The sequence below is a fragment of the Saprolegnia parasitica genome (genome assembly GCF_000151545.1).
Source record: "Saprolegnia parasitica CBS 223.65 unplaced genomic scaffold supercont2.12, whole genome shotgun sequence".
NCBI classification, from domain to species: Eukaryota; Oomycota; class Saprolegniomycetes; order Saprolegniales; family Saprolegniaceae; genus Saprolegnia; species Saprolegnia parasitica.
The window spans coordinates 411132-436084 of record NW_012156406.1 but is presented as its reverse complement, the minus strand read 5'-3'; the positions used below and the strand labels follow the sequence as shown (position 1 = coordinate 436084).

Below are 24953 nucleotides of genomic sequence, written 5' to 3'. Positions count from 1 at the left end.
AACAGCAGCTTGTGATGAGGCGCCTTCACCTCGGACACTCCCGAGTGTGGAGGTGCGTGCGAAAGACATGATGTACACCCGACACCATTTAATTATATGCTATCAACTATGAGGACGACTTGAGTAGCCGGAGCTCCGTCTGTATTTTGAACGAGGCTTCCATGGCGGTGGGCCGATCGGCATGGTGGCGGCTCATGCACTGCAGCCCCAGGTCGCGAAACCAAGGAGGGCAGTCGGGCGCAAACGTCGGCTGGAGCTCGCCCACCATGACCTTGGCCATGATCGCCGTGTCCGTGTACGGGTTGCCGTTGACATTTCGCAAGTCCGAGTAGGGCACAATCTCGTTGCTGAGCTCGGCGAGGATCACGCCAAACGAAAATACGTCGGCCGACTCGGTGTAGTGGCCGTCTTGGAGCACCTCCGGCGCCATCCAGCGGTACGTGCCATGCCGGCGTCATGGTCGCGTCGTCTGTCTCGCGCGAGACGCCGAAATCCGTCAACTTGGCGTCCATCTTGGTGTTGAGGAGCACATTGCGCGATTTCAGGTCGCGGTGAATGACCTTTGGCTCGAGAATGATGACAAATACACCAGCCCTTCCGCGATCTGGTGGGCGACGTGGACCTTCTTGGTCCATGTGAACGTGCGGGTCGTCGCCGTCGCTTGGAGGAGGTTGCGGAGGTCCCCAGCATCCATGTATTCGGTCACGAGCATCATATCGCTCGGGCGCGTCCACGCGACGCCGATAAACTGGACGACGTAGCGCGACTCCATCCTATGTATATGGTTGATATGGCGTGGACACTATGTGTAAAGAGTTGCGGTGCGTACTTGGCGACGAGCGCAATCTCGTAAATGAACTTTTGCAGCTCGTCCCGTGTTCGCCGGTGGTTCAAAAGCTTCTTGACGGCAACCGTGTGTCCATCGAGGGTGCCGAGCCACACTTCACCATACGCACCTTGAGCGAGCGACTTGTCCAGCGTGACGTCGCGCGGTGAGATGCGGTACAGGTCGAGATCGCACAAGTCCAAGGTCGAGGCGTCAGCGCCAGGATTCGATGCACTGCTTTCGCTCGTCCGCGTGTTGGACTGCGACCCGGCGTTTCCGTGCTTTAGCACGGACGCATATGGATCGCTGCTTGTCTGCATCGGAGGTGGCGACGTGTACAAGGTCGCCGAGGCCGCGCCGCGTCGAATGCGCAAATAGACGTAGCCGGCGACGACGATCGCAGCGATGATAACGCATGTGATGGCAATGATGATCGTCGTACTGAGGCCACCGCGCATGGGGCTGTCGACGGCCGCGTCTTGCGGTGGCGCTTCAGGCAGCGGCTGCGGCGACGCTGCGCCCGGCGCATAGGACGCATCAATGCCGCCGCAGTAGCTCTTCAGTCGCGCCATGTCGACGGACGCCACGTCGGCAATGTCTGTGAGCATGCAGCCGACAAACGTCGACTTGAACGACTCGAGCACGCTCACGCACGCCGGCTTCTTGCAGTCGTTGCTCTGGAGCGCTTTCGAATCAAACTTGTTGGCGCCAAGCTGCTTCACGATGGAGCAGACGCTGTACGAAGAGAGCGCGTCGAGCGACTTGGCGAAGAGCGCCGTGCGCTGGGCGCAGGTCGACGCGAGGACGCTCGCCATGACCTTTTCGAGTGCGTCGTGTAAGCAGCAAATTGCTTCGATTTCCCACCAATCATGTGACGTATCCTTCTTCGAGCTACGAATCCGCAACGTACAGCGCTGGATCCAGCGCATCGAACGCGTCCGCATAAAGCCAGTGGTGTGATTCTGCACAGTCGGCAGGCTGGCAAGCTGCATGCTGGAAGGTCTATACGGGCAACTGCGACTTGCAAGTAACAAGATGGAAGTCCTTGCGTCTTGTATCGCGCTAAGCAATGAAACTCGAGACGATCCAATATACCTGTGATGTCGATCCAGGACTCCATGACGGCACCTGGATATCCGGATACCGCACAGATCTGATTTCTGATTTGCACATTCGAACGTCGTGCAGGGAGTGCAGTGCATATTCTTGGAAAAGCTAGATCGGGAAGCTATTCGGGAAGTAGCACGCCATCGCTTCAACGTGCGTTCAAACGTGTACAAGTGGCTGGCGTGTGCATCTCAAATGTAGACAATTGACGGGTCCACATCATCATTCGATCCACATTGCACTTTTTATTGCACTTGGCGCCAAACGTGGCAAGCTTGTAGAGCTTGTAGGGTGTACCGTACGAAAATTCATTCGTTTTATAACGCTTCCTTCGCCAATTGATGAGCTATGTATTTCCTCAAACCAAATGTCTCTTTCATATCGCGAGACCGTCATCGACGATGGCAGAGAAAAGGGGCACTGTCTCGTATTTTGCGCTCTCTGCTCTCACCAGCCATGAGCACTTGAGTCTCAGTCGCAAACAGAAACCATGATGCACAACAGCGCGCAGTTCGTCCTCGGCACCCCGGAGCTTCTCCTTTTGATCGCGACCTTCCTCCCCGGCAAGGCGTTTCGCGACTGGGACAACGCCTTCGAGATGCTTGCTGCGGGCCACGAGCACATGCTGCTCGAGAAGCCCGAGGTCGTGCCGTCCGTGGCGGACGTCGAGCGCGCGATTGACGCCAACCGGCTCGACGTGCTGCAGATTCTCGTCGAGCGCTACAACGTGCCCTGCCACACGACGAGCTTGGTCAAGGCTGCTGCGGCCGAAGGCAACGTCGCTATGCTGCAGTACATGCTCGGTCGTCGCGCCGCCACTGTGCACTACGACGGTGTGTGCGACAGCATTGTCTATGGCGCAGCGGCAGGCCACTTGGAAATCGTCGAGGAGCTCGCGCCGCGCGTCTCGCCGCGCACGCTGCGGAAAGCGCTTGCGTACGCTGCCGACTTTGGCCATGTTAACGTGGTCGCGCACCTCGAGGCCACGCTCCTCAACTGGCACGAGGCCATTGACGAAGCGACGTGCCCGACGCGAGACCTGTACTCGGTGCACTCGATCTACGTGCCTGCGCCCCACTCGGCGAACTCGGGTCGTCCGTCCCGATTGCAGCGCATGCACACCCGTCTATGCCATTATCTATGCCCGGCCCTTGCGTAGCGGGGTTCCATTTGCCGTATATATTCTAATGTTAACTTACTATTCCAAGCTCCCTTCCAAGCCAAATCCCTCCCAACCATGTTCCGTCGCAATCGCATAGCGACTACGCCAGTTGCGGCAGCCGCCCTCATCAACGCACGGCGTGCCTTCAATGCATGTGCACGAATCAAAGCCGCGGCCGTCGCCGAGCGTCAGCTCTTGAAAGGACCCGCGTTGCGTCGTTGATGGAGGTACCGCCTGCAACGTCGCTGCGTCCTCGGTCACGTAGACGTAGTACGTTGCGCTGGCACAGAGAGTGCCAATGAGACCGGGGGCTATCTCGGGCAAGTAGACGGCGTCGCCTTGGATATCGCGCTCTCTCTTCTCAGCGGGGGCATGCACCGAGAGGTGGATGTGGCAAGCGGGCATCACAAACGAAAGCGCATACGCCTCGTCAATGGCACTGGTTGCGATTGCCCCATTCTCGATGGGAAAGGGCTCGCGGTACAGCTCGTAGACCAAAATGACGTCGCCCGTTTCGACGCCACCTAGCGCTGCGATACCATCGGGCTCTGTGTCCGAGGTCCGAGCAGGCGCGTCGACTGGTGCCATAGCACTTGTTGTGTCACTGCGCGGTGCGTCGAGGGGCGGCAACCTCTCTGGCGCAACGACGTTAGCGATGGCGTCAATGGACGGAGTAGTTGTTGAGCTGACTGCACTCGGGTCGATCGCAGGGAGCTTCGTGTTGGAGTTGGGCTTCTTGGCACTGGGTATGGCCTTGGTCGTGGACGGCTTTGGCCGCCGAGCCTTGGACGGCATTACGATTAACGAGTAAAAATAGCCGCAGGGTGCGTGCGAGTTGCCACATCAAACTACACCAAGGTGATGCTGCTGGTATAAATTTGGATGCTGGTTTAACCGGGAGGTAGCTGAACGTTTTCGATGCGCTAGTATAGATACCGATAAATTGACACGAGGTACTGTTGTGTTGGAGCAAAGAACGAACAAAGATGGGAAGGTGGCGTTGAAGGAGAGCTAAGCGACGAAGTAGGTCCTCCCAGAGGGAGGTCAGAAATTAGTGAAGCCGCATTGTTTGTAAGACGTCCACGGTAATCTTTAGTAAAAGGCGAAAGATTAGTACGAGTAAACGCTTTACTGCGGGATATTCAATCTAACGGGAACTGGGCTTTTCTACATCCCATCTGGCAATTCGAACGTCTCCAGTCCCCACGCAATGGTCCCCACGTGCTCGATGCGCATTCTCAAAACAAGCCAATCAAAAAAGAGATTCAAGTTGCGTTTTATCTCTCGCATTCCGGCATATTTGTATACATCGTCATCAAAGAACGCTACTCTGCTCAGTCTCGTTGTCAACCTCGAGCGACTGAAATGGGCGGCTCTCGCGACGACACGAGAGACTCATCTGGTGTACCACTTGTCCTGAACATCAGGTATTTCAACAGTTGGTCTCTTATCCGCGTAGCAATGTTAAAGATCCTAGCGCCAAGGCGGTCCCGATATTTGGCAAAAACAGCCCTTCACAGTCAATGCAAGAGATCGTCACGCTTCATCGTCGGGCTCGTTGCCTTCCGGCGCGTCGCCGTCATCGTCGCCTTGGTCTTCACTGTCTTTATCGTCGTCGTCGTCGTCATCGTCGTCGTCGTCATCGTCGTCGTCGTCGTTGTCTGCAGACTTGGTGTCTTCCTCGCTCTCCTCGGCTACAGGGTCACTCGCGTCGCCCGTCTTGAGGGCACGCTCAAAACGGTCGGTGGTTTCCCGAATTCGGTCGTCGAGCGATGCTTTACCGCGGCGGTTGCTCAGCAAGAAGCTAGTTTCTTCCAGCGCGAGCTTTCCAAAGACGACCGAGACGGGCTCGACGACTTTTGTTTCGACGATTGTTGTCTGCACAAGAAGCTGCTGGCCAAGGTACATTTTCGTCACGTCCACAATGTTGTTCCAGCGCCGCAAATCGTTGACACTCGTGTGATACTGCAGCGAGAGTGACCGCAGTGTCTCACCCGCGCCCAGAATATGATACCGGTGGCCGCGTGACGCGCTGCCATCACGCGACTGAAACGTCCATTGTCGCAAGCTGCCATCTTCCGAGCAGCTCAGGAGCATGGTCCGATCGACTTGGACATCAAGAACGCGCGCCGTGTGTCCGAGCAGCGTCTGCAGCACGAGGCCACTGATGACGTCACTGATCGAGATCTTTCCCGACGCGTCGCCGCTGATGACGCGCAGCGTGTCGAACGCGAGGCACGTGATCGCTGCTTCGTGTGCTTTGCGAATCTCACGGCGAATGCTGCCTTTGACCGAGTCCCAGAGCACGATGCGGCCGCCGCGGTCGCCGCTCACAATCTCGTTGTCCGCAATCTGCACACACGACACAGGGTCGACGTGCCCGCGGACCCTACCCACAACGACGGTTACAATAATGGGTGAGCTGTCACGATGACAGGTACCATTCGTGGCCGTCGCGCTCGGGTCGAAGGCGCGCCAGCTTGGTGTACCGCTTCTCGGCCGAGGTTTGGAGTGAGAATTGCCAGAGTCGGATTTCATTGTCGGCGCCGCCGGACGCGAGCAAGGTCGCGTCCATGACCAAGTACGTGATGGTACGGTAGTGGGCCGACGGCACGACTGCGATGCGAGCAAACGACGTGGCATCGTACACCTAGACGTCAGTCGATAGACAATCGTGTACACATAGTAGGTCTACATACATAAAGTGTGCAGTCGGCCGTGCCCGCGCAGATACACTGCAACGTCGCCGTGACTGACATCACCGCGGCGTCAAACTCGTCAACGCGGTGCACAAAGGACGGCTGATTGCCGTCGAGGAGCTTCCACACAATGAGCGAGCAGTCCATGCTGCCCGTGTACACATGGTCGTTGAGTGCGTAGACACACATGATCATCTTGAGGTGGCCTTCAATGCCACCAAGGTGCACCGGCGCGTTCGGGTCGGTATTTGCGTCCCCGACCCCTTGGCCCATACACACCTACCCACATGGTCACCAAAACAAATGCAATTGGGGTACGTACACCAGTGTGCAAGTCGTAGACAAGCAGCGTGGGGCCCACACTGGCCACGCACGTTGAGACCCCGCCACTGGCATGACCCAGGACGTCCTTGTAGATCGCATTGACCGCGTTGAAGCGAAAGCACCGAAACGCGTCTTTTCCGCGCACGCGGCGCATGAGATCGCCCGTCTCAATGACGAGTTCGTCCTCGCACTAGATATGACAATACTGTACATCAAAATCCAATTAAAATCAAAAGAAATACCTCTTTAATGCGCTCGTGCTCGTTGGTGATGCGCGTCGACGCATTCGTTTGCTCGTTTTCGATCGCGGCTTTGGCCACCCGGAGACGGTCCATAAAGACGCGTAATTTCTCGGTAAAGTCCTTGATCGCATACCGCGTCGAGACGCCGAGAAAGACCGACGAATCAACGTACTCGGCGTCGCTCACTTCACTGCGCTTAAGGTCGTCGCGACCTTGAGCCAGAAGCGCTGCTTTCGACTCGACGAGCGACGTAAGCGCGCCGAGGACTTTTTCCTCTTCGAGGATCGTGATCTTGCATTGGAGCCGCTCCGCACGCAATTTCGGCACGATCGCACCGACGCGCTCGAGCTGGAACGTCGCCGCGACCTTGGCACTGACCTGGTCCAAAATGTATAGTACACACCACTGTTTTATGGTGTACCGTGATGAGCTTGGCTTTGAGCGCGTCGAGAGCGTGCTCGATGTGATCGACCTTGTCGTCCATGCGGCGTTCGAGCGCCCGGGCTTTTGCCGCGGCTTCGTTGGCCAAGAGCGTGTCGTCCCACGCCCGGTAGCAGGCTGCGACGCCGTGGTGCGCAGCGATCTGCGTCGGCACGTCACTCACGTCTTCGGCTGCGCTGCACGCCTTCATGTAGAGCTGCAGCGCGGGCTTGAAGCCGCGCGACACGAGGTGGCAGTCGGCGAGCCCCCGCATCGAAATGGCTGTTTCTTTGGGGTCTCCGATGCGGTCGCAGATCCCGACAGCGCGCTCGAACGCAATCATCGCCTTCTCGTACCGCTTGAGTAGAAAGGCCACCCGACCAATGTGATTGAGTGCGTTGGCCAATTGTGTCTATCACAAGCATAGGACATTTGATACATGCGTCAATGTGGTATAAAACTCGCACTTGATTGAATCGATCAGCGTCGTTGGGGAGTGCATCGACGAGCTTTTCGTAGGTGAAGAGAGCGCCTCCGTAGTCGCCAATGTCCAGTTGCGTCCCTCCTTGGGTCCACAGGGTCGATAACGACTAGATTGAAGGTGAAAGCTGACACCTTGTGGTACCGATCTGTCGCGTACCTGGGGTATGCTGGCAGCTAGGGCGAGCTTTTTGCGCTCCTTCTCGAAAACATTGCGGTCTTTGGCCGCGCGCTCGTCGTTGGTGCGGCCAGCGTCCATGAGGGCGGAGGCCACGTCGCGGCACGCATGCAGCGCTGCAAAGCAGTCTTGCTGCATGAGCATTCGGTTGACATGGACCGCCTTCAAGCCGAGACCACCGAGACTGACGACACCATCGGGGGCGACCTCCTTATTTTTTTCAAAATCCCAAAAGACGACCCAGGATCTACGCAAACCAACGACGTGTCGACAACGCATCGATCGGATGACGCTGTACCGCCACGCGGGACGAAGAAGGCTCTGTTCGAGGCGCGTCACGACCTTGGCAACCACGGCGCGGGCCGCTTTGCGCTGCGTGACGAAGCGCGTCCAGTTGTCATAGACGTAGGCAAGCGACTGCGACTGCAAGCGTAAGAGGACTTTGGCCCCGCGCTCGGCCACAAACGCGTCGAGTTCGCAGTCCGTCTCAAACGTCTCGAGTGCGGCTTGCCGCGCCACAAGTTGTGCTTCCTTGGCCGCCAAGCTGCGTACGTCGGCGTTTTTCTGGTCTTCGATTTGCCGGAGCTCCTCTTTTGTGTCGCTGATGTAAAAGTGCTCAACGTCGAGCTCTTCTTCGAGGGCCTGAACAAGCTCCTTGGTTTTGAAATGTTGCAGTCCACCTAGAGCATGACACATTGTACATTTTGTAAACGAAACACGATAAGTGTACCATGCATGACGATCGAGTCCATCGACGGTCCCCGAAACGCTTTGGCGCGCTCAAGTTCGGCTTGCTTGTCGAGAATGCGCTGTTCGGCGGCAGCAATGAGTGAGAGCAAGATCGTCGTGCGGTCGTCAGCCCAGTCAATGTTGTGTGCGAGCACGTCCAAATGGTGCCGCAGCTGGTGCAGTCGGTACTGAAATTGCTTGCGTCGGGTTTTCTGTGTCTCCAAGCGCTTGGCCGTGGCATCGGCAACCATCTCGGCAGCTGTCTTGGGCCGCTCTTCCTCGACAACTAGCATCGCAGGCGTCGCCGGCGGCTCCTCCTCGTCCGTGTTTGAGTCCGAGTCCGAGTCCGAGTCGTCTACGAGTGGCAGCATGGCATCGACGCGGTCGGCGAGCGTGGGATGGTGCGCCTTGATCGTCTTGGCCAGCAGGCGCAAGTAGTAGAGGCGCTCGTAGCGCTGCGGAAAACCGTTGTAAAAGGCCGAATCGATGTACGTCGCGCGGCTATTGATGGCTTCTTGGAGCTCGGCGATGAGCTTGAACTCCTTGCCCGCCACTACAGTGCAAAAGATAGAGTTAAAACAACTAAAAAGTGTCTACCGAGCGTGCGGACAGGTTCAAGGGCCACCGTCTCGGGGCTGCAGAGACCGTCCCGCGTCACGGCGTACACGCGAATATTGGTGTAGAGTTTTCCGGGCTGCAGCGCCTCGATCGTAAAGCTGTACAGCGCATTGTTGGTAGCATATGCCTCGCTTGGGCTCGGCTCGGCGAGTAGTGGAAGCGTGTACTTGAGCTTGAACTCGCGCTCTTCGCTCTGCGACATGTCCAAGGCGTCGGCGCCGTCCACGTGGACTTGCACGAGCGTCGTGTACAAAATGACAAACTCGTCCACAACGCCGCCGCCCAAGTCCATGGGACTCATCCAGCTCAGCGTAATCGACGTCATGGTGACGAGCCCGAGCGTGAAGAAGAGCGGGACGCTCGGCGGCGTTGGCTCTACATCCTTGCATCAATCAAATGCCAGCAACAGCAACAGCGGTCGAAGTACCCAACGTCTCGACACCGTCAATGGGCACTGAGTAGCCGCCAAAGCCGTTTTCGGTCTTGGCGCGGATCGCAATGTCGCTGTACGACGTCTTGGCCGAGAGGCCTTCCACGACAAAGCGGGTGGCCGCCAACGGCACGCGGTCGACCCAGCGCGACGTTCGCACCGGTGGCAGTGCGACCAACGTGTGCTCGTGCTGACGGTGTTGGAGCCGTTGGAACTTGTCCTGTACCACTTTCGATAGGCAAAGCTCGTACTCAAAAATGACGAGGCCGCCCGTGAAGACCGGTGCGTCCCACGCCAACTCGATCGAGTGGCTCGTCACCGCTAGAATGCGCAGCTGCGTCGGCGGCTCTGGCACACACCCCGCGACATCGTACTCGGGGCGTTGTAGCAAGCGCTGTTTCCGGTCCATGGCAGCCGTACACGCTTGCAAATGGTCGTCGACAGCGACAGGGAGGACATACCGGTAGCAGAGATGGCACCGCCGGTAGGCCGCCACGTCAAACACGTCTTCACGAAACACGAGGCCTTTGCAGTATGGCTCGTGGAGACGCAAGAGAGCGTCCGACGCGCACACCCGCGCGCACACGCGGCACGTGAACGTGGGGAGGTACGCGGCCTTGTGTTCGTCGAGCTCGAACGCGACTTTTTTCGCCGCCTCGACAGCTCGAATCTACGCACGAGTACAGACAAGTTGTCTCACACTAGCAGCAGCGTAGACCGGTGTGAGCGGGTCGTGGGTTGTTGTCTGGAGGAGGCGCAGGCGCTGCTCGAGCTCTTTCAACTTGGCTTGCTTGCCCCGCACGTCCGTGGCACTTGAATGTAGCGTGTCATGGAGTCGTCTACAATCCGTCTAGAGAGAGGGCCAATCGTAGCAGCGAGTGCAGGCTACCGGAAGGACTGCTCGAGCTTGGTGTGCGATTGAAACTCGCTGTCGAGGGCCCGGCTTCGGGCCTCTTGGTCGATGATGGCGAGGCGGATGCTAAGGTTGTCCGACTTGGCTTCTTGCACGAGCGGCAAGTCGCCGGGCTTGCCACCATACTTCAAGTGGCGGCGGTTGAAGAGCCGGCGCCGGAGTTCCATGGCCGTCGCGCCAACGCCGGCAAGGACCGCGGCTTGGCGGTCGGCGAATTTCTTCCGCTTGACACGACTGCGCTCGAGCACGCTCGTGTCGACCGCGATCTCCATTCGTGACGTCTCGCTGCGTCGTCGCATGGCACGTGGCAACAGCGCCTTGAAACGGCGCGGGCGAAACGGGCTCGTAGGTTTTTCGTTTTCATAGCCAGCACGAACCGAGGGCGAGCATGGAGACCAAGGGCGGCGTGGACTTTTCGCAGCTCCAGCGCGAGTACCGCAACATGGAGATGAACCGGAAGAGCTACTCGGACGAGTCGCACCAGGTCATGCGGCGGCAGCAAAGCGTGATCGAGAAGCTCAAGCGCGACAACGACGACATGAAATCGGAGCTGTCGCTTGCGACGCGCCACTTGACCGAAGCCAACGCGAACTCGCAGTCGGAGAGCATTGCGCGCATGCAAGACCAGATCGACGCGTACGTCAAGAAAATTGCAGGCGAGGCCAAGCACTGCGAGACCCTTGCGCAGCAAATCACAATCATGAAGCACAAGGTGCTGCATCAGCGCAAGCACATGGGCGGCGTGAACGCGGCCAAAGAAAACCACCACATGGTCCACAAGCAAATCCGCATCCTTGAGAACCGCCTCGACAAATCGCTCGTGAAATTCAACGAAGCGCTGGCGCAAAACAAGGTGCTGCGCGAAGAGATCGACAATTTGCGCCGCGAGCGCATGATCTTTGACAACATTTACCGCAAGCTCGAGAAGGACCACAACGAGCGCAAGAAGCAAATGGCCAACATCATTGAGCTCAGCAACTTGAGCTACGAACAGCGCGACGCGGCCCAGGTTCGCTCGTTATTGTTTCCATTTTTCGCCTTTTTCATCATCTGCATTGTCCATGTAGATGGAGGTCAAGGCGATCGAGCAAATCAACCGCCAAGAAGCCGAGGAGCACCGACGCCAGATCACCGACTTGTTGGAAAAGATGGACGAGAGCAAGAAGCGCGCCGAGCTGGCCCGCGAAGCGCAGCTGCGGGACGTTGCCCGGCGTGAGAGCTCCGCCACGAACGACGACGACAGCACGTTGAAGCGCAAGCTCCAGCGGCAGCAGTGGGGTGTTGCGAAGGAGAAGGTCCACGTCCAAGTGAGCATCGAGCGCGTCCAAAACTACGAAGAAGTGTTTACGAAAATCAAGGCGGCCACCGGCATCACCGACATTGAGGAGCTCGTCAACACGTTCATCAAGAACGAAGATCAGAATTTCTCGCTCTTCAACTATGTCAACGAGCAAACCAACGAAATTGAAAAGCTCCAAGACCAAATCGAGGTGTGTCTCGTTTCCGGAGGCCAGCTCCAATGGTGATCCATGTAGGCGCTCAAGGTCGAGGAGGCCAAGTACTCGGAGGAGACGGGTGACGATGCGCACCAGCACAAGCAGCTCCTCAAAGACCTGGAGGCGAAACTCGTAGCCACCGAAGCTGCGGCCGAAAAGTACGAAGTCAAATACAACGACGCCCAGAAAAACATCAACGCGGTCAAGATCGCGATTCAAGTCCTCTTCAACCACGTCGGCTGCAACGCTCAGGCCATGGCCGAGATGCTGGGCGAAAACATCGTCACGGACGTCAACATGATGCAGTACCTTGGCATGGTCGAGCAGCGCACCAACGAGATTCTGCAGCAGTACGCCCACTTCCAAAAGTCGCGAGCTGCGGGCCTCGACCTCGTCGAGAACCCGGTCTTGGGTACCGACGCATTTGTATCGAGGATTGCAGGCAACTCTCTGTAGGACATGGCTTGTCGTCGCACCAACTGCACGCGGTGCTTGGGATTGGCCCACCGATGCCGATGGGTGGCGAGCCGCTCCAGATCAACCCACCGAACCTCGAAGACTACTCGTCGGATGAAGACGAGATGGTCGACCACGGCGTCTCCGACGGCATGCACCCGCTCACGCGCGACGAGCTCAAGCTGCGGACGCTCAAGGGCCTCCGACGAACCTCCGGGCTCATGCCCAATGTAGCTGCCCAAGCCAGCAAGAAGCCGCGCAACAAGAAACCAAAGAGTTAAAACATACTACATGTATACCGAGCGATGCAGCCTTCGTCTCGACTCCCTCTGGTCTCACGCAGCGGCCACGTCCTGGATCTCATTCGCACCAGCATCAGCATCATGCTCATCGTCGTCGTCCGTGTGCCAAAAGAGTTTGGAAAAAGGCTGGATCGGATCCAAGGCCACGGCGCAGATGGGGCAGATCGACTTGCCGTTGGGCATTCGAATCGATGCGTACTGCGTCGCACACTTGAGGCCGACAGCGTGGCCGCACGGGTTGAAGACGCAGTCAGGGACGCAGTTGCGCTCGTCCGCTTGGTGCAACTTGGCGCCGTTTCCGGACGTGAGCTTGAGAAGCACCATGCCACCGGGCGTGCGGCACATGGGACACGCCTTCCCGAGTGCAATGCGCGCGTCGTAGCCAAACACGTGGCCGCACGCAGGAAAGACGTGCGCTGTCTCGCTCGATTGGCAGTCGGCGTGGAAACGCAACGGCATGAGCTGCACGGGGCACTGCACATGCAGCGACTCGAGCTGGGCGACGAGCGATGGCTGCAATGGCGGTGGCGCCAACGACGGTTTGCGGCGTGCGAGCTTTGTGAGGAATTGCAGCTGGACGCCGCCGAGGTCAATGATGCAGCCATGGGATACAAACGACTCGAGATGGACGGGGCCGGCTGTCGGCCGGTGAAAGGATGTGGACGAGCTTCCGTGCTCGCCGCCGCCGCCCTGGATTGCGTAGAGGAAGCCGTTCATCGACACTTCAAACCACTCCTTTTGCTCCGGAACCCAGAGACGGACACCGTTCTTTGTGAGGGCGTCCACTGGCACCGTGCTGTCGCACGCATGGGCGGACTTCATCTCCGAGAGCACGGGACCATCAGAGGCCAAAGACAATGGCGCGACATGGCAGCAGCCAAGTGTCTTGCTCCACGTGCTGCAGGCCGCGCAGTACTTGAGCGCCGACGCTGGCACCGCGGCCGTGTGCGACGCGTCAAAGCCACCCGCATAGAGGCGGCACCGATACGGCGCGTTCCGCTCGCACATAAGGCGCGCCGCGAATCGCGAGATCGTACCAGACGCGCCGTAGAGCGGTCCGGGGACGCTAAAGTCGTTGTAGCGCGAGGGCTGGCGGCCAATCTGGTACATATCCAGGCTCGCATCGGGCACGTACTCGACCATGGCCATCGTGCTCAATGAGAGTGGAATCGTCACGAATTGGCTCGATGGCGCGTGCAGCTGCGCCTTTGCTGCGTCGGCGGACGACGCCTTCTCGCCGAGGCCGGTGGCGAGGAACGCGCGGCGGCGCGTGAGGCCGTTGCCTGACTTTTTCGGCGCGAGGCGAAAGTGGCAGTTGGGCGACCCCACGGGCTGCCACTTGGCGCTGTGCGGCGACGGGTCGTCCTTGCCAGCGACGCGGTAGCTGCTGTAGCCGAGCACGACGAGCTCTCCGTACTCCTCCATCTTGCGCGACTTCTGAACTGCGGGGCGGAGACAACATATCCTCGAAACCGTTTCGGTCATCCGGATAACGCGAAGATCGCGGCCAGCAAGCCGCCACCCTGCCATCCCGCCATCCTGCCACTGGCCGCACGCGCCGTCGCATGCCCTCACGTACCACTCTAGCCTATGCAGTCCATTGGTATCAAGCCCTCGGGGCCATGGCGTCGCGCCACTCGGCGGCGCGGCCGGCGACGTCCGGTTTCTGTGATGTCGACAGGCCGCGACGAGGAACCGACAATACGCGCTGTCCAAGCGTCGGCTTGCGTCCGGAGATCGAACGCCACCCTCGTCTTTGCGTGCTGTCGACAAGACCACGCACGGCGATCCCCCTCTGCGTCCAGCGCTGTGGTCTATTGAAGAGAAGCGCGCGATGTTGGCCCACCTTGTTGTGAAGCGAGCATTGGTCGAGTCTTCTGCGACTTAGCATCCATCTTAGAGACACGCTACAGGGCGCCTGCAGTGCCGAGATAGTGGCGAGAGGTCCACTGTAACAACTCGCGGCCACCTCGTGCCGATGCGTGAGTAGCGCGTCGTTCAAGTTGCAGTGTACCGTGCACGTCCTGTATCTTCTTGGAACGCGGCGGAACTGTAGTAGCATCCCGACAAAGACCAATGAGAGTAAAGTGGGCTCCTTCCTTGCTTGGACGACTACTCGTGCACTGCAGTAGCACGCCCATGGAGCTGCCAACCGCTTTGCAAGACGACTCGATAGGGCAGGCGACAGCTGCAGGCGACTGGACGCACGATCGCATGATAGCACAGTACTCGCTAGACTAATGATACGGTGCCTCACCTCCTATAGCTTGATTCGTACTGCAGGCATTCCGTAGTCAGTAAGAGCGTGCATGGGAATACCGGTTGTGCATGGGCACAGTATTGTAACACTGCAAGATCGTACAGGGCAGTGTCCCGCCGGCTTGTTTCGACGACGCACCCGGTGGGCGTCTAGAGTCTTTCTTCTTCCTTGCAGCAGCTCGTGGCTTCTCTGTCGGACGTGACAGCACAGGCGATGCGGCGGTGATCGTTGCCGAAACCCTACCCCTTGCGCGAACTGTGGTCAGCACGTGCCGAACTACCACGTGCCGTTGTCCCCTGCCCCCTCGAGGCTAATAGTACTGGAAGGAAGGAAGGAATGGTCGGTGGGAACGGTTTAAGTATATTCAATTATGCAAGTTGTGGTGGTGCTGCTGCCGAGGATACAGTGTCTATGAGATGCGGGATTTTTTGTTTACACGCCCTTGAGCGTCATGGTCATCTTGATGTTCATGGCCGCGAGTTCGTTGGCGAGGTACCGGAAGACGTACGGCATCGCGACGGCTTCGCAGCCTTCGCCCGTCGAGCACGTCGAGCACATCCAGAGCTTGCGCGCGCCGAGGGCGACCTCGATGTCGGACGCGCCGGCCGTGCTCGCGGCCGCCCGCTGGTTGAGCGTGCTGAGCAAGCTGCCGCACTTGGTGCACACGGTCGCAATGTGCTTGTCCGAGCAGTTCATGAGACGATCTTGGAGCAGGAACGCGCAGCCGTGGGCCAAGAGCGAGTCGCGCTCCATTTCACCAAAGCGGATACCACCGTGCTTCTTACGGCCCTTGACCGGCTGGCGCGTGAGCGAGTTGAGGGGACCCGTCGCGCGCACTTGGCTCTTGTCGCTGACCATGTGACGCAGACGCTGGTAGTAGACGACGCCCATGTAGATGTCGGCGTGCATGACCGTGCCCGTGAGACCAGAGTAGAGCGGCTCACTGCCCATGTAGTTGTAGCCGGCTTCCTTGAGGTACACGCCAAACGTGTCGATCGCACGGTTCTGCTCGTTGAACTGGAACGGCGTCGCGTCCATGTACTGGCCGCGGAGCGCACCGGCCTTGGCCGCCATCGACTCGACTAGAAAACGTAGTTGATAAGTCGACGCATTCATAGAGAGATCCAAAATGTACCAAGCATGCCAATGGTCATGCGGGACGGGAACGCGTGCGGGTTGATAATGACATCGGGGCTCATGCCCGACTCGGAGAAGGGCATGTCGGCCTGTGGCCAGAGGATACTCATGACACCCTTCTGACCGTGGCGCGACGAGAACTTGTCACCAATGATCGGGTTACGCACGAAGCGGAGCTTGATACTGGCCTTGGTGAAGTCCGCGTTGTTGCCCGTGTTGCCGAGGAGGTTGATCTGGTCGATGATCGCCGGCTCGCTCTCCTTGTGCTTGACAAACGACTCCTTTCCGGTCGTCGAGTTGATGTGGCACGCAATCGGCTCGCCGTACTGGATCTTTTGGCCAATGTGGGGAAACCCGTCACGGTCCAGCGCCGTCGAGATGACTTCGCCGTTGGCGGAGCCCGGCTTGACGTTGCCAAAGTAGCTCTTGGTCGTCGAGTTTTCGTTGGGCGAAATATCGACCTTGATCTGCTTGTAGACCGACGCGTGGCCAAACCCGCGCTCGTACGCCGACTTGTTGAGAATCATGGCGTCTTCCATGTCAAAGCCCGTGTACGAGATGACGGCGACAACCGCGTTCGTGCCAAGCGGGTACTCGTCGAGCTGGTACTCGCGGAGGCGCTCGTTGTGCACGATCGGCGCTTGCGGCGACTGGATCCGGTACATCTTGTTGTCCGTTCGGTGCACGATCGAGTGCGCCGGCGTGCCCATCGTCTGCTTGGCCATCTGGCACTGGTACATGTTACGCGGACTCTGGTTGTGCTCCGAGAACGGCGTCAGACTCGCGACGAGCGAGAGCATGTTGGTCGGCTTGAGCTCCATGTGCGTCGTCGACGCGCGAATGTCGTCCTTGAGCACGGCAATGTTCATAAACACTTGCTCCATCGGCCCAATGTACTCGACGAGGTCGGTGTGGAGCTGCTTGACGGGGCGGGTGAAGCGCGCGGCGTCGCACGAGAGGTACAGACCCGGAAACGGACCACCGACCACCGGCAAGATCAAACACACCTCGAGCGTCTTGTCGACGCCGCGCTCGACACGGACGCTCTTGTCCTTGACGGCCTTCGTGTAGCGAAGCGCCTGCTCGATGATCGTGCAGACCTCGGCGGGCGCGCCACCAAGGACCTTGCCGTTGAGCGTGATCGGGAGGTACGTGTGGGGCATGAAGCACGCGCCATCGCTGTAGCCGGTCGCGGGCACCATGCCGAGGTCGGCGAGGAAGCGCGCGAGCTTCTGTTCTTCGCCGAGCACCGTGTCGGCCGTGAACGGCGGCGACGTCACGAGCTGGCACTCGACCGCCAGATGGTTGAGGAGACCGCATGGCGACCCATCGGGCGTGTGCACGGGGCACATGAAGCCCCACGAGTCCGGAAGGAGCTTGCGCACCGTGGTGGTCTTCATCGTCGTAAAGAACTGACCACGGTGCACCGAGCGAAAGTGGGAAAAGTACCGATAGTAGTTGAGCTTCTCGGCCACGATCGTGTAGCCCGCGAGCTGCATCAAATCCAAGCCGCTCGACGTGCGGAGGTTGCCCGTGTTGAGAAAGTACGTCATCGCGTTGCCAATGTTGGCCGTGCGCTCCCACGTCTTCTTGAGGTACGCGAGGTCCATGACGCTCACCTTGTTCTTGGTGTCGGCGACTTGGCGTTCGATCTGGAGACGCATGCTCACGAGCATCTCCTGCAGCTTTTCCTTGAGGATCATGAGGTAGAGGTGGCCGGGCAGGAGGAGCTCGTGGTTCATGACGCTATCCGGGTTGTCTTCGCGGATGTCGCCCTTGGCGAACGCATACAGCTTGCGGATCATCAAGCAGAGCAGCTCGACCTAGCCGCATCTAAGCATTCATGCAAACGGTCGTGAATTCGATACCTTTTGCGCGCGGCCCTTCTCACCCTTCGGAATGTGCACAAACACATAGTCGTCGACAAACCGGTTGCCGACGTCGACGTTGGACATGTCCTTGTCCAAGAAGGGCACGACCGAGCGAAAGTGCTTGCCGAGGTACGCGAGCGCTTCGTCGCGCGAGTAGACCGAGAAGCGCTTGGACTCGCGCAGAATGAGCTCCATACGCGCCGACAAGTACGTGTTTTCCGTGTCGCCGCGCACGACGCGGTCGTAGACCTCGCGGTCCGTGAGCGTGTAAAGGGCCTTGAGGAGCAGGCCGACGGGCACCATAAACTCCTTCTTTTGAATGCCAAAGCGGAGCGTCGCGTTGCCATCGAGGAGGTAGTGGAGCGTCATCGTGACCGCCGACTGGTCGCGGCGCACGCAGCGCATGAAGACACCCTTGTCCGAGTAGAGGTCGCCGCGCTTCGCGAACGCGCCACGCGTGACGGCCATGAGCTGGTGCCGGCGCGGCATCTGGAGGAGGCGCACGCAGCGCTCGTTGCCGTTGCAAATAAAGTACCCGCCCATCTCGTTGGCTTCTTCGCGCTTTTGGACGAGCTCGGGCGGCGAGAGGCCCGCGAGGTGGCACCGCTTGGAGCGCACCATGATCGGGATCTGGCCCACCGTGCGCTGCAGATGCTCAATCGCCGAGCCGCCAAACGACCGGCCGAGCGTCACGACGAGCGGCGCCGTGTACGAGATGCCACGCTGACGGCACTCGCTCGGCAGCATCGCCTTCTACTCCATATCGCACGTTGAGTGCCATGGAATGTGCTTGGATCCAAGCAAGTACCGCGTGGTTGTTGGAGGCGTCCGTGGTCGGGAAGCCAATTTGCGCGCTCTCGATCCAAATGGTCATCTTGTTGCTGTTGCCAACGTCCATGGACAGCGGCGCAATCGACTGCACGGCGAGGTCGAGGCCCTCCTCGAGCATGTAGTCGAACGATGCCACATGCGGCTCGACGAGCTTCAACAGCTTCGGGTTGCTACAGTCCAAATGCATGAGCCAAGCGCGGCGAGGCCGGCAGTACGTACGTGCGCTGCGGACACGAGCCCGGCGCCGAGGACGGGTTGGTCGCCGGCCACGAGGTCCCAAACTTGGCCTTCGTCGTCGTCGTCGTCATCGCAGCAGGAACCAACTTGGATTTTTGCGTCCACTTAGCTGGATGTGCCGAGAGCCAATCAGAGACGCCGTCAAATAAACGGTCGGCAAACACGCTGGCGCTTCCGCCAATCGTTTGGGGTATCGCGGCGGTAGAGGTTATTCATTTTCAGAGGTGCCAGCGGTTACGTCGGCGGATCGAAGCCCACCGAACGCGCTCCTTCATTGACTGCCGCCGATGGAGACATACCACGTGCGTCCGCCATGTCCCGAGTCCACCTGAGAGACACAAGCGCGGCGCTGCAATCGACCCGTTGCTTTGCCCGCTCTTCGTTTAGCACCGTAGTAGTAGGTTAAAATGAGCCACCAAGGTGTTGAAACGCCCGTGGCTGGCGCTCTTGAGCGACGCAACAGGCGCGCACACTGCAGCCTCGGCATGAAGCGCCACGGGGCACTGTGGCTCGATGATTGGCACCATGTCGTGCACGCTAGCGTACCGATCGAGGAATGGTCAACCTCTCTGCCATGCGTAGTATGGACAAGTTGTCCACACAGGCAACGAAGCGATAGGCTGGCGGTGGAGTCAACGTTGTCTCTCACAAGACTGGCTAGGGTGTATTCTATTAGCTATACTCGGTCCTCGCTGCGACCCTCGACCCTTGGTGGGGTCGAGGTCTGTCGTGTCCCACTCTAGGCCGAGATCGCGCGTCCGTGTCATTTCGATGCATCCGGTCGTTCTATCCGTACCCACGGTTTTGGGTGTCATTTTATTGGCTGGTTTCGGCACTATACTTGGTGTTTGTATGTATAGCGGTGCTTCGTGTGATTAAAATGAGGCGGCGCCCCATGATGGCGGCCAGTTGGTTGTGTCAACGGCAAGTGGTCGGAGGAACCATGGGCGTGGACCGGCGACAGTCGACGAAAATGCCAGCGACCAACCAGCAAGCGCCCATGACGCCTCGGACGTCGCTCTGGAAGGACGCAATACGGCGCCCGTGGAAGCGCGAGCCGGCCACGCCTGGCCACCGCGCCGAGCTCTGCGCCGCGATCGGGCGCTGCCACCCGCGCACGCTCCTCGAAAGCGTCGTCCTCCAAGGCGGCGTGCACCACACGCAGATCGTGTTCGCCGTGAGCAATGGCCGGCCGCTCAAGCGGTCGTGCATCGACGTATCGCTCACGTGGTACCGCGCGCAGCGTGGCGGCGAGTTCCACGTCGTGCCGTTCGCCAACGACGACTGGTACCAGCCAACCGCCGAGGACATTGGCGCGACGCTGCTATTGCACATGCGCGCCTCGAGCAGCGACGGTGACGTTGTCGTCAACTGCGCCGAGTTTGGCCCGATCGTTGAAGGTACGACACCGAAGCCCACGATCGACGACGACGTTGCATGGACTGTACTAGATCCGACGATCCGATCGCATGTGGAAAACATCATCGAGTCCCGCACCGCCTTCTTCACGGTACGCGTCTGCGCGAAATGTGCATCGATCGGACGAAGTGGCGTGGTAGAATTTGCACATTGCACCGAGCAACCACCACGAAATCGCCAAAGATGTACGACAGAAGAATGATCTGTTCTGTCGCCTCGAACCATACATGTGCCTAGGACACGTGGTCGCTGCTCATTGACGACAAGCGCGTGCGCATTAGCTGCGAGTCGTCGCTCATCCCGCCGTTTGAGGCCCTCTACTCGTCCGAATTGCAGATCGCCATGGCGCCGCAACACCCCAACGGCTTTCTCCTCGCCATGGGCCACGACACGCGCGTGCCGACGCCGCTCCACCTCAAAGTCGATTCGAATCGAACACGTGACATTATCTACCTCGTCTTTACGGCGTTCAAGGCCCAAGCGCTGCGCTGCCAAGCCCACTCAGACGCGGTCTCGACCGGTCAGTCGCCGCTTCTGGCGCTTCGCACCGTCGTGTCGCCGACCAAAGAGGTACGACTGTACTCACACGCTGTCCCGTGCACCGAATCAGCGGATGGCGCATAGGTATATGCGCTGCCGTGGCACCAAAAGTCAGTGAGCGTGCGGCCGCGCAAGCCGACCGTGCTCACGCCGTCGGGCAGCAGTGACGACGACGAGTCATTGCGAGACGACGACGACGACGACGAGAATTATGCGGACGACGACGACGACTACCTTTGCTCGGCACTGCTGCAGGACGTCGATGCGTTGCTGCTCGGGCACTCCGGTCTCAAGGTCGTCGCCGAACCCCTCGACGACGACGTTGCACGCCTCAAAGCGAGAATCGAGGAGCTTGAGATGCAGTTGGCCCACGGGCTTCAGCAGGACCACGGCGCAAGGCAATAATTGTCTATAAATCGTAATAAATCATGACCAATATTGTCGTTCAAGAAAGTCTAGTTGAGTGTAGTTACATGCCTAATTATAGTCGAGACACTCGAGCTCGTTCAGCGAGAGGGAGCCATGGAGTCCAAGGAGTCGGAGAAGGACCGGTCCAAGCTCCGCGACATTGGCACGATCGCGATGGAAGCTCTCGGCAAGATCGACACCGTCCTCGCTTTTGAGCTCTCGCTCCTCAACGACGAGATGAAGCACATGTCGTCATCGCTCTGTCCCGATCCTGCTTCCTCACAGCACTCGATAGGGGTCAAGAAAACGAGCTGCTCAAGGCGGAAAACAACACACTCAAGGCCAAGTTGCTTCAGCAGCGCGAAGATGAGGTTCGATATGGATTGGAGGCGAGGAGACCGAGATCCGTGTAGGCCGACATATACTTTTATTTGCACAAGAAACTTGACGCCAACTACGAAGTCATTACGCAGCTCGAGACTGACATTGAGAGCGTCAAGCGGGAGAAGGAGGTCGTCACGGACGCGTACGAGACGGCGCTCGCGGTCCAGAACGAGCAATTCTCCAAAGAAAAGAAGGACTGGGCCGAACGCATGGAGTCGGCCGAGAGCACGCTGCAGTCGCTCGAGCTCTTCCAGGAGCGCAAGGCCGCACTGGAAGAGACGCTTGAGAAGCTTTCGATCAACCTCGAGAGCGAAAAGGCCACGCACCAGCAGGTACGGTGAGATGCAGTCGTGCGACTTCAATGTCGTCGTCGTAGCAACTGCTGGAGATGGAGCGCCGAAACGTCCAAGAGAAGGAGCGGATCAAGAAGGAAATGCTCATCAAAATCAAGGAAAACAAACAGGTTGACAAAATCAAACTCGCTTGCAGATCGCTTCTCACGAGGAAATGTGAGGTAGAATTTGCTGGCCATGACCGAAGACCAGCTGCACACTACGACCAAGCGCACCATGATGGAAAACGATCAAATGATCTCGGAGCTGCAGTATCAAGTTGATTCATGAACACATGTATATAGTATCAAGGGCTCATCGCGGTGTAGAGCAAAGAAACCGAGAAGCTCCTCGCCAAATACAAGACGATCGAAGCCGAAGTTGCGCAGCTGCGCATCCAAATCAAAGTCCGTGCGAGTTATACACCATGCGTGGACAATGACAACATGTCCATTTCCCGTAGCTCAACAAGGAAACGGAAGTCGAAATGGCCAAACGCACGCATTTTTACCAAAAACTCATCAAGAAACTCAACGAGCGTGTCCAAGCCGACCAGGCCGCCGCGCAGCGCCACCAGGCGATGCTCAGTCAGGAAGACGCGTCCAAGGAGAGCGTCAACAAGGCCAACGAGACCATGATTAGCCTCCTTAGCGAAAAGACCACACAGCTCGAAGTTCAGCTCCGGACACTCTCGTCCGAGCTTCGGGATGCCCGGGATCAGTTGGACGCGGCCCGGGCCGAGAAGTCGCTCTTCCTTGGCGAGCAAGACGACACGCTGCGCTTTCTCTCCACCGCCATCCACGACATTACGCATCAAGTTGGCACCAAGCCAACTGCCACAAAAGAGTGGAATCCCGGTGATATCGTGCCCGCCAAGCTCGACGATCTTGGCCCCGCCGATGTCAAGAGGGTGCTGCAAATGCTGTTTCGGAAGCTCCATACGTACCAAGCGAAAATCGTCGTACGTTCTCGACGACGCAACGATGAAAAACGTGCATCGTGTAGCAACTGGGCACGGTCAAGTCGTCCGAGAAGACTCGCGAGGCGCTCGAGAAGCAGTTTGGCGTCGAGTTGCCGCCGATTGCGACACCGCCGAGCCCGCTCGATATTTTAACCGAGCTCGCCAACCGCGGCAACGCGCCCAAAGTGCTCCCAGAGACGAGTATTTATCCTGGCCATGTCGGGCAGCGGTCGGTGGCCAGTCAGACCTTGCCGTGCTGGGTACCGTGGGTCCATACCATGACATCTTGTGGACGATATTGACTAGACGGAGTTTCGAAAGCAGCCGCGACAGCACCATCCACCGCCGCCATCACTCGGTAAAAATCGCAGCCGTCCAGTCTGACCAGCGATCATCGATCGGTCGAGAAGAAGAAGCGACCGTCACGGTTTGGCGAGTGGCCAGAGACAACGTCCTTTCCAGCACTTGGTGGCCAAGTCGACGACGAGATGCTCAACGCTGGTCTTACGTCTAGCAGTGCATCCTTGGCGACGGTTCAACCGCCGCTACGAAGCCTCACGAAAAAGCGTGTCACGCTATCGACGCGCTTGCCAACACCGCAGAGCTAGCTCCGGCATGCTATGGATTTTTTTTAACTATTTCATAGAACGTGGCGCTTCAAGTGGACTGCTGGAATGGAATAACGTAAGCTCACGAACGCCTTGGCCTGGAGCGGATACTGGCCCGACAACCATCCTTCTCCTGGGTTCATCGTCCGATCCCACTCACGTCCAGTACGCAGAAATAGCAAACATTGCGTACTCTGTCGCGGCATAAAAGCGCTAGTAGAGGTCGGTGAGATACGTGTCCAGCTCTTGGCCTTGAAGCCGAGGTGGTGGCTCCGCTCGTCACATTCAGTCGATTCTTAGACTGCCAGCTCAAATACGTAAAATGGGGATCTGAAATTTTACGCACACAGGATACAAAAAGAGAGGTATACGAAGATGGAGGTTTTCAATAAAAACGCCGTGGTCCAGTTCGCGGCCTGTGCTCCCGACGTGGCATTTTCACCAATCATATACAGGAATCATCGAAAAGCCGTGTATTTCGTGCATTTCGACCAGTAGTGGCGATAAGGTTCACATGTATGGGTTTTGATTGGCTAAAATTAGTGATGCTTTCAAGTGGGCGCGACAGAGCTTGCGCGACTGAAGCCCCTGGCCAGAGGCTGTCGATCGATCACTACCATGATGCTCCTAGCTGGGATGCGCGTCGCGACGAAGCGATCACATAGCGACGGGCCGCGCGTCGTCGACAAGAGCAATGTCAACAGGTGTGGCGCGTGCTTCAACCCAAAGCGGCACAAGTCCTACTGCAATCCGGCGCTCAGGTACCAGTACACGTCTAAAGGCGCATGAGGTGCGAGCTTGTCCGTGACCATCGACATGTGTAGGCTTGCCGCCGCCACCACTATTGCATCCATGACTGGACACGGCGCAGTCCTTCGCAATGTACCTCAGGGTGTTGACGTCGCGGAACCAGACGCTCCACGGGCGCATGACCAAGGTCCCAACGCCGTGGAGGTTGCAGAGCCTCGCTCATCTGCAAGTGCATCTCCAAGCCAATTGCCTTTCGCATCCCCCGATAAGTGAGCACCAACAGCTTGCCTTTGCATGTTCTTATCTATGGGCAGCCTCGATGAAGTAGCGGACGCGGATGCCGAGCCCGTCGACTCCAACGCCGTGGAGGCTGCAGAGCCTCGCTCATCCGCAAGTGCATCTCCAAGCCAATTGCCCTTCGCACCCCCCGATAAGTGAGCACCAACCGCTTGCCTTTGTATGTTCTTATCTATGGGCAGCCTCGATGAAGTAGAGGACGCGGATGCCGAGCCCGTCGACTGTCCATGTCTACAACATGAATGGAAAAACGTCAGTTCGAAGGCTGCGTCATGAACGCGCGCGCCGGCAACACGAATAAACAGTGCATCGAGGAAGGCTGTACCAAGATGGCGCGGGCCAAGCAAACGTGCGTCCGCCACGGCGGCGGCTGCGAGTGCCACGGCGGCGACTGCGAGTGCCGCGTCGAAAGCTGCAAGGCGGACGCGTGCACGGGCGGCTACTGCTGCCGCCACACCAAGCAGGTCGAGTCGAGCACGAAGAAGGAGCTGTCGCCGATCCCGCTGCCCGTGCTCCATAGCATCCTTCCGCCGCCG

At 58.6% G+C, this 24953-nt stretch overlaps 9 protein-coding genes across 9 annotated transcripts; 4 read left to right on the top strand and 5 right to left on the bottom strand.

Annotated features, from left to right (window-relative positions):
* Positions 1-106: 106 nt before the first annotated feature.
* On the bottom strand, positions 107-1680 carry SPRG_04729 (serine/threonine protein kinase; the record flags this gene model as incomplete). The annotated part of the gene is made up of 4 exons (XM_012343135.1): positions 830-1680; positions 623-773; positions 441-566; positions 107-418 (listed from the first exon to the last, which is right to left on the bottom strand). The coding sequence occupies exons 1-4, from the start codon at positions 1639-1641 to the stop codon at positions 107-109; spliced, it is 1401 nt and encodes a 466-aa protein (XP_012198525.1). The 5' UTR covers positions 1642-1680.
* Positions 1681-2423: 743 nt separating this feature from the next.
* SPRG_04728 (hypothetical protein) lies at positions 2424-3141 on the top strand (the record flags this gene model as incomplete). The annotated part of the gene is made up of 1 exon (XM_012343134.1): positions 2424-3141. The coding sequence occupies one exon, from the start codon at positions 2424-2426 to the stop codon at positions 3090-3092; it is 669 nt and encodes a 222-aa protein (XP_012198524.1). The 3' UTR covers positions 3093-3141.
* SPRG_04727 (hypothetical protein) lies at positions 3097-3890 on the bottom strand (the record flags this gene model as incomplete). The annotated part of the gene is made up of 1 exon (XM_012343133.1): positions 3097-3890. The coding sequence occupies one exon, from the start codon at positions 3888-3890 to the stop codon at positions 3132-3134; it is 759 nt and encodes a 252-aa protein (XP_012198523.1). The 3' UTR covers positions 3097-3131.
* A 628-nt stretch (positions 3891-4518) lies between these two features.
* On the bottom strand, positions 4519-10418 carry SPRG_04726 (hypothetical protein). Its single transcript, XM_012343132.1, has 14 exons — positions 10105-10418; positions 9934-10054; positions 9213-9885; positions 8765-9160; positions 8169-8720; positions 7737-8118; positions 7421-7685; positions 7248-7370; positions 6782-7192; positions 6361-6738; positions 6117-6308; positions 5795-6073; positions 5537-5745; positions 4519-5484 (listed from the first exon to the last, which is right to left on the bottom strand). The coding sequence occupies exons 1-14, from the start codon at positions 10398-10400 to the stop codon at positions 4632-4634; spliced, it is 5130 nt and encodes a 1709-aa protein (XP_012198522.1). The 5' UTR covers positions 10401-10418; the 3' UTR covers positions 4519-4631.
* Positions 10419-10493: 75 nt separating this feature from the next.
* Positions 10494-12383, top strand: SPRG_04725 (hypothetical protein). The gene is made up of 4 exons (XM_012343131.1): positions 10494-11137; positions 11196-11618; positions 11664-12036; positions 12081-12383. Exons 1-4 carry the CDS (start codon positions 10517-10519, stop codon positions 12359-12361), a joined length of 1698 nt encoding a protein of 565 aa, XP_012198521.1. The 5' UTR covers positions 10494-10516; the 3' UTR covers positions 12362-12383.
* Positions 12384-12415: 32 nt separating this feature from the next.
* SPRG_04724 (hypothetical protein) lies at positions 12416-13815 on the bottom strand (the record flags this gene model as incomplete). The annotated part of the gene is made up of 1 exon (XM_012343130.1): positions 12416-13815. Exon 1 carries the CDS (start codon positions 13805-13807, stop codon positions 12416-12418), a length of 1392 nt encoding a protein of 463 aa, XP_012198520.1. The 5' UTR covers positions 13808-13815.
* A 1164-nt stretch (positions 13816-14979) lies between these two features.
* Positions 14980-18816, bottom strand: SPRG_04723 (hypothetical protein). Its single transcript, XM_012343129.1, has 5 exons — positions 18701-18816; positions 18459-18651; positions 17648-18403; positions 15778-17602; positions 14980-15724 (listed from the first exon to the last, which is right to left on the bottom strand). Exons 1-5 carry the CDS (start codon positions 18787-18789, stop codon positions 15075-15077), a joined length of 3513 nt encoding a protein of 1170 aa, XP_012198519.1. The 5' UTR covers positions 18790-18816; the 3' UTR covers positions 14980-15074.
* An 814-nt stretch (positions 18817-19630) lies between these two features.
* Positions 19631-21110, top strand: SPRG_04722 (hypothetical protein). The gene is made up of 5 exons (XM_012343128.1): positions 19631-20118; positions 20170-20228; positions 20278-20322; positions 20375-20707; positions 20762-21110. The coding sequence occupies exons 1-5, from the start codon at positions 19662-19664 to the stop codon at positions 21080-21082; spliced, it is 1215 nt and encodes a 404-aa protein (XP_012198518.1). The 5' UTR covers positions 19631-19661; the 3' UTR covers positions 21083-21110.
* A 62-nt stretch (positions 21111-21172) lies between these two features.
* On the top strand, positions 21173-23323 carry SPRG_04721 (hypothetical protein). The gene is made up of 9 exons (XM_012343127.1): positions 21173-21333; positions 21381-21456; positions 21499-21801; positions 21846-21932; positions 21988-22080; positions 22131-22208; positions 22265-22762; positions 22807-23022; positions 23069-23323. Exons 1-9 carry the CDS (start codon positions 21200-21202, stop codon positions 23144-23146), a joined length of 1563 nt encoding a protein of 520 aa, XP_012198517.1. The 5' UTR covers positions 21173-21199; the 3' UTR covers positions 23147-23323.
* The last annotated feature ends 1630 nt before the right edge of the window (positions 23324-24953 follow it).

Excerpts from the sequence above, each read along its gene's own strand:
- SPRG_04726 (XM_012343132.1), bottom strand. The coding sequence starts at position 10,400 with ATGGAGATCGCGGTCGACACGAGCGTGCTCGAGCGCAGTCGTGTCAAG. Across the intron at positions 7,193-7,247 it reads ACGCTGATCGATTCAATCAA|ACACAATTGGCCAACGCACT; the intron begins GTGCGAGTTTTA and ends TGCTTGTGATAG. Across the intron at positions 6,309-6,360 it reads AGCACGAGCGCATTAAAGAG|TGCGAGGACGAACTCGTCAT; the intron begins GTATTTCTTTTG and ends TGTCATATCTAG.
- SPRG_04723 (XM_012343129.1), bottom strand. The coding sequence starts at position 18,789 with ATGACGACGACGACGACGAAGGCCAAGTTTGGGACCTCGTGGCCGGCG. Across the intron at positions 18,652-18,700 it reads GGCTCGTGTCCGCAGCGCAC|CAACCCGAAGCTGTTGAAGC; the intron begins GTACGTACTGCC and ends TTTGGACTGTAG. Across the intron at positions 17,603-17,647 it reads AGAAGGGCCGCGCGCAAAAG|GTCGAGCTGCTCTGCTTGAT; the intron begins GTATCGAATTCA and ends AGATGCGGCTAG.
- SPRG_04722 (XM_012343128.1), top strand. The coding sequence starts at position 19,662 with ATGGGCGTGGACCGGCGACAGTCGACGAAAATGCCAGCGACCAACCAG. Across the intron at positions 20,119-20,169 it reads GTTTGGCCCGATCGTTGAAG|ATCCGACGATCCGATCGCAT; the intron begins GTACGACACCGA and ends GGACTGTACTAG. Across the intron at positions 20,229-20,277 it reads CCCGCACCGCCTTCTTCACG|AATTTGCACATTGCACCGAG; the intron begins GTACGCGTCTGC and ends GTGGCGTGGTAG.
- SPRG_04725 (XM_012343131.1), top strand. The coding sequence starts at position 10,517 with ATGGAGACCAAGGGCGGCGTGGACTTTTCGCAGCTCCAGCGCGAGTAC. Across the intron at positions 11,138-11,195 it reads AACAGCGCGACGCGGCCCAG|ATGGAGGTCAAGGCGATCGA; the intron begins GTTCGCTCGTTA and ends TTGTCCATGTAG. Across the intron at positions 11,619-11,663 it reads AGCTCCAAGACCAAATCGAG|GCGCTCAAGGTCGAGGAGGC; the intron begins GTGTGTCTCGTT and ends TGATCCATGTAG.
- SPRG_04721 (XM_012343127.1), top strand. The coding sequence starts at position 21,200 with ATGGAGTCCAAGGAGTCGGAGAAGGACCGGTCCAAGCTCCGCGACATT. Across the intron at positions 21,933-21,987 it reads AAATCAAGGAAAACAAACAG|AATTTGCTGGCCATGACCGA; the intron begins GTTGACAAAATC and ends AATGTGAGGTAG. Across the intron at positions 22,081-22,130 it reads TCTCGGAGCTGCAGTATCAA|AGCAAAGAAACCGAGAAGCT; the intron begins GTTGATTCATGA and ends ATCGCGGTGTAG.